At 33.8% G+C, this 6,000-nt stretch overlaps 1 protein-coding gene across 5 annotated transcripts in view; it reads right to left on the bottom strand.

Annotated features, from left to right (window-relative positions):
• Positions 1–2,658: 2,658 nt before the first annotated feature.
• LOC137017037 (uncharacterized) overlaps positions 2,659–6,000 on the bottom strand; it is a 44,020-nt gene continuing 40,678 nt past the window's right edge. For all 5 annotated transcript variants that reach the window (XM_067380934.1, XM_067380933.1, XM_067380932.1 and 2 more), the window contains 3 exons: positions 4,117–4,422; positions 3,176–3,202; positions 2,659–2,810 (listed from right to left, as the gene is read on the bottom strand). In XM_067380934.1, coding sequence (XP_067237035.1) covers positions 2,710–2,810; positions 3,176–3,202; positions 4,117–4,422 — 434 coding nt within the window. In that variant the 3' untranslated portion in view covers positions 2,659–2,709. The remainder of the gene's footprint in view (positions 2,811–3,175; positions 3,203–4,116; positions 4,423–6,000) is intronic.

The raw sequence follows: 6,000 nt of genomic DNA, 5'->3' as shown, positions 1-6,000 counted from the left end.
TTAGTCAGAGTTATCGCTCTTCATCTGCTTGAGCTCATTCTGTAAAGTTGAACAGAGACTCACTCGCTCTCAGCACAAGCATTTAAAGGGTTAGTTCACCCAAAATGACATTTCTGTCATTAATTCCTCACCCTCATGTCATTCTACACCAGTAAGATCTTCATTCATCTTCTGAACACAAATTAAGATATTTTTGATGAAATCTGAGAGGTTTATGCAATATAATCAACACTTTCAAGGTCCAGAAAGGTACTAAAGACATCGTTAAAACAGTCATGTGACTGCAGTGGTTCAACCTTAATGTTGTGAAGAGACGAGAATACGTTTGTGTGCAAAAATATCAAATTTATACAACAATCTCTTCTCTTCTGTGTCATTCTCATTTGTTTACGTCCAGCGCTTCCAGATTCTGTCAGAACTCTGACTCATTATTGGCCAAAGCTGGTCACATGATGTGTGTGATGTTGATGCAAGAGCCAACCAATAATGAGTCGACGAGCTGACGTAGAACCTGGAAGCGCTGGACGTAAACATTATTCTCAGATTTCATCAAAAATATCTTAATTTGTGTTCTGAAGATGAATGAAGGTCTTACAGGTTTGGAACGACATGAGGGAGAGTAATTAATGACATAATTTTCATTTCTGGGTGAACTAACCCCAAAAAAGTCCTTTTCAGATTTAATCTCAAGAGTTTTTTTGCAGATTTTATCCTCGGATAAGCAGTTGTGACTCTCACTGGAGTGATCTAGAATAGAGGCGATTCTGATGAATTCAGCGACACTAAGAAGGAAAAGTGAGCGCTGTTAGACCTTCATGATTCACTTAAACATGTGGGAAACAGACCATGAGTGTAACTTTGAAGGCCAGTGGTGCTCTATATGTAAGATTGTTTTTACCTCAATATCCTTTAACAAAATTACAGGACAGAATTATAAATTCCTCACCTCACTTTGAGTAAAATGTATCCAAATGAATCACTGATAGGATCAATTATGCACATCTTCTGGGAATGTAAACATTTTTAGAAAGAGATTCGCCCACCATTGGTGGATATGCTTTAAAAACTGCATGATCATATTTTTGACCATAGCTGAAACTGTATTTTTTCTTTTAAATGTAATTCCTACTGTTATTTTAATATTATGACCATAATTGTTCTTCCATCTGCTGCTATCTGTATCTGTTGTTTTTTGTTCTTTCTTCATTTTTTTTTTTTCTATATAAAAGTATCAAAACTAATAAAAACACAACAGAAAAAAGATGAAGTGCATGTGAAAAGCCTTTTCTTGGCACTGGGTGAAAATGCAGTACTTGAATTAGCAATAAAAAGAAAAAAACTATAACTATAAACTTCTTCAACTATAAATCAGCACAAAGTTATTATTTAGTGCTCTTGAAAGTTGAACAACAGCTGATTAAAGTCTCATTTTATTGCTGGACATTTGTCATTACAATCAACACAAATAGACAATAATTCATGTTAAAAGATTTATTAGGAAGCAAAAGCTGTATCAGTGTTTGTCCACTAGAGGACAGAAGAGATCAGAAGTATATCAATATTCATCAATTACATGCTTATGAAAAAAATAATAAAACTCAAGAAACAACAAATTCCACTAAGTATTAAATCTGAACAAAATGTTTTTTGTTTTTTTCCTTTTCATCTATTGTGAGAAGTTCAGTAAGTGCTTCAGCATGAATATAAAGGCACTATAAATTCAAATATTCATTAATAACATGCTTCTGAAAAAATAATAAAAGAAACAACAACACTATTATGCAAAATGTCTTTTTCCATCTTTTTTTTTTTAAATAGTTCAATAAGGCTACTTTAAGTGCTTCAGCATTTACAATCAGACATGAAGATTCACTTCACATCATATCTTTAATATACACTTATTCAAGCATAATTACATCATAGAGCAAAAAAAAGCCACACATTTAAAACTTAAAAGAAATATATATATATATATATATATATATATATATATATATATATATATATATATATATATATATATATATATATATATATATATATATATATAAAAAGAATGTCAACTTAAGTAGTTGGTTATTATTATGTTTACTATAATATTGTCGCTGAATAACACTGAATGGTCGAAGCTGTTTGTCTCAAACACACTAATGAATTTCTACACATGAAGAGAAGGTCATGTGATCTCAAAGACATGTGATTAGTTCTGAACATGAACGTTAATGTGACACTGGTGTTAATTACATAAAACATCAAATTCAAATACTGTGGTAAAACATCTTATGAAAATCATATTCCTCCAACTCACTGTTGATAATCACACAGTCAAAGCTGTGAGACTCACTCTAGTATTGTGTTAATAGAGGTACAGATGTGAAGAGTAACATTATTAAATGATATAAGAAAGTGTTTGTTTCTTGGTTCATATAAACCACAGCAGCTTTTTACATGCAGGTTCATCATCTCAACAGACACGGTTCATTTCTCTCTGTAACTGGACGGATTCTAGAGGATTATGAAAGCAGAAATGTGTTTTTGTTGCTGGAGATGAAGTGTTGATGATGTCAGAGTGATTGACACTGGTGGGCGTGTCTAATCTCATTAAAGTGTTGATGATGTCAGAGTGATTGACACTGGTGGGCGTGTCTTATCTCATGAAAGTGTTGATGATGTCAGAGTGATTGACACTGGTGGGCGTGTCTAATCTCATTAAAGTGAACTGTCCTGCTCATTCACTCCATCCCGATTCTCTGCTTTCAGCAGCGGCATCACTATAGTCACTGATTCATTCCCTCGTTTTTCTGTGGAGTCTGTCAGAAAATACACAGAACATGGCAAATTAAAAAGAGATGTACTGATCTGGATTCAGTCATATTATATGAGACATCAAAACTAAAGTCAAGCATTTACATGTACAAAATCATGTAACAGACTGTCAGAAGTTCATCTCACTTATTTGACTAGTTCAGTCTGGTTTAAGCACTTTTCTCACAAATAAACAGATTTATTGTACTTGTGAACTCATGCATCTACTAAAATAAGCAACTAAAATGTAAAGTTCATTTAAACTGTATTTGAAATCTGAAAACTGACTGAAAAAACTAAAGTGAATGAAGCCGCATCTCACATCAAATCATGATCAGGCTTTAAAGATATTCAAACGACAGATTCTCACCCTTCAATAGTTTCCTCTTCTCTTCATCTGTGACAGCGGCACATAGAAACGAAGAAATACAAGGAGAATGTTGCCATTAGACAAAGTGTGTTTTTGCAATTAAAACATGAATATGTGTTTGACATTTCTATATAAACATTCAGATGCTGTTTTATCAGTATGAAACAGACAATGACAGTTTGCTCTGGAACAGTCTGTTTCTGGAGAGAAGAAAACAATACACATTTGTGCTTTATTTAAAGAGCACTGATATAAATAATGCTGAAGCAAATTCACTGAGGTGATGCAAAAACTTAAATCATTTAGAAACTTTAGTCATTAATTCAGCAATATAGATTCAGCATTGCGCGCGCGCGCGCACACACACACACACACACACACACACACACACACACACACACACACACACACACACACACACACACACAAATCATCTGGTCCTTGGTACTGTAGGTAGCCTACTAAAATTGGGAAAATCAAACCTCAAATGAACACCACCACATGACATATCACACTGTGTCATTATTTATTTAAGTTCAGTCTGCTTTAAACACTTTTCTCACAAATGAACATCATATTTATTGTACTTGTGAACTCAAGCATCTACCAAAATAAGCAACTAAAATGTAAAGTTCCTTCTATATATTTCTACGAATATGCTTAGGTGGATGCAATATTAAATATTTCTAATTCTTTGGCAGTTACACCATTTTACATTTTCAGGTACATTCTTTCTTAACTTTCGTAAAAATGGTGCAAAATGCAAACGCCATTTTTATTTACATAAAATCAACATGGATACACAATATACACTTTAACATACCTGATGCATGCTTTTAAAACAAGTTTGTAAGATTTTTGAATTTCTCATTTTGCCAAACCATATTTGTCACTGACTCATACACTGCTGCTGTTTCACTGAAAGACTTTGTGTTACTCACCAACAATGATGAGACTGAAAACTCTGAATGTTGAATAATCACTGGTATTGATCTCCATCTTATATAATCCAGAGTGTTCAGGTCTGGTTTCTTCAATGATGAGAGATCCAGTCTGAGGGTTCAGCTTCATTTGGTCTCTGAATTCATCAGACCATTGAGGATTCTCACGGTTCACTCCAGTCATTTCAACTATGAGTTTCTCTTCAGTTCCAAACTTCCACTGTATTTTATCATCACTCTGTATTTCAGTATTACACTTCAGAGTGACAGGATGTCCCTTCAGCACTGATTTATTAATTTGATGTACTGCAGCACCACAGAGACAGAGAAATATAGATCAGAAATCAGAAAATGAAAACAAACAACATCAGACAACAAAACATTACTGATCAACTGTTCTACATCATAAATGTTTCATTTACTCAGTTTATAAAATAAACTATAAGAAGCAAATAGAGGAAAAATGTGTGAAAAAGTCTGAATTCACATCAAACAAACAATAATTTGCTCAAAGAGCATCTGAGATGTTCGTCTGCTCATTCAGAAAAACTTACTTTCATTGTCGATCACAAGACAGATAACAAGCAAACATCAGCCTGTTGTAGCAATTATTCATTGTATTTAATGAATTACCCATAACTCACTCTATCAAAGTTCTGTGAACCCATTACCCTAAAACGGCAACTAGCATCCCAAAAGTAGCTAAACCACAGGCAGAACTAGGTGTCCTGTTACAGATATATGGTACTTTTACGATCAGAAAGAATTTTGCAGAGATTAGTGACTCTGACTTCATTCTTTCTGAGAAGGACAAATAAACTCTCTTAATCCTATGTATTCTCTAGATAACCACTTGGGAAATTTGTAAACGTATCCAATTTTGCCATCTCATGACTTTTCTTTTACAGGCTTTATACTATAGAGACAGAGCACATTTATTATAATCTGAAAACCACGCCCACCGGGGGGAAAAACAATCCAACAGTCTCCATTGACTTTGTATTGCGTGAAGCTACCTTCTTGTCATTTATGACTTATTACAAAAAACATAATGTCTAAAAGCTGCTGTGTGACAAGGTGTACAGCTAATAAGCTAAAAAACCCAGAAATAAGTTTTTATAAGCTGTCGACCCAAAAAAACAAATGTTTAAGGACACAAAAGTGGATACAGGCAGTGAGACAGAGCGCAACGGGTCATATTACTATAGAAATACACTGGAGGGGAACGTATTCTGCGACAAAAAACTTATTTCTGGGTTTTTTAGCTTGTTAGCTGTTTTTTGTTATAAGGCAGAAATGACAATGAATTTCTTGGTTTTCAACTATGTACTTATCGACAGATTATTATTATTATTTTTTTTAAAGAGTGAAAATCTCACTGCAGATCTGGAGATCAGGGGCCGTATTTACAAAACATTTTATCTTACCACAGAGTTCTCCTAAATAGCAGTAAATGTTCTTAGCTAAGAGTTTTCTCTTAAAACCTATTCACAAAGCTGCTGAGACAAACTTTTACTAAGGAATAGACTGAAGTCCTAAGCTAAGAGTAAGGGCGGGGTTGACCTCGTTGCCATGGAATATACACACAGTGATTGGCTGATGGGGGCGGAGTCAGCGATTTAATCATAGAAATATTGTAGAATGAGGTGTCATGTTTCCACATTCAAATAAAGATTTTTTTAAAAAAAATGTCATATTCAAATAAATATGTAAAATGTAGGCTGTCACTAATTAAACTAGTATGTGTTCAGGTAATTGTCAGTCTCTCACATGTCTGCATCTTGAGAAATTGCAGAATTTAAGCAACAAATTATGTTTTATAAACAAAGTTCTGGAGGAGCACTTTCACATGGTCTTTCTCAGCTATATATATGTATATATATA

The sequence above is a fragment of the Chanodichthys erythropterus genome, chromosome 3 (genome assembly GCF_024489055.1).
Source record: "Chanodichthys erythropterus isolate Z2021 chromosome 3, ASM2448905v1, whole genome shotgun sequence".
NCBI classification, from domain to species: domain Eukaryota; kingdom Metazoa; phylum Chordata; class Actinopteri; order Cypriniformes; family Xenocyprididae; genus Chanodichthys; species Chanodichthys erythropterus.
The sequence above is the reverse complement of the archived record's forward strand: the minus strand, read 5'-3'. Positions and strand labels throughout refer to the sequence as shown.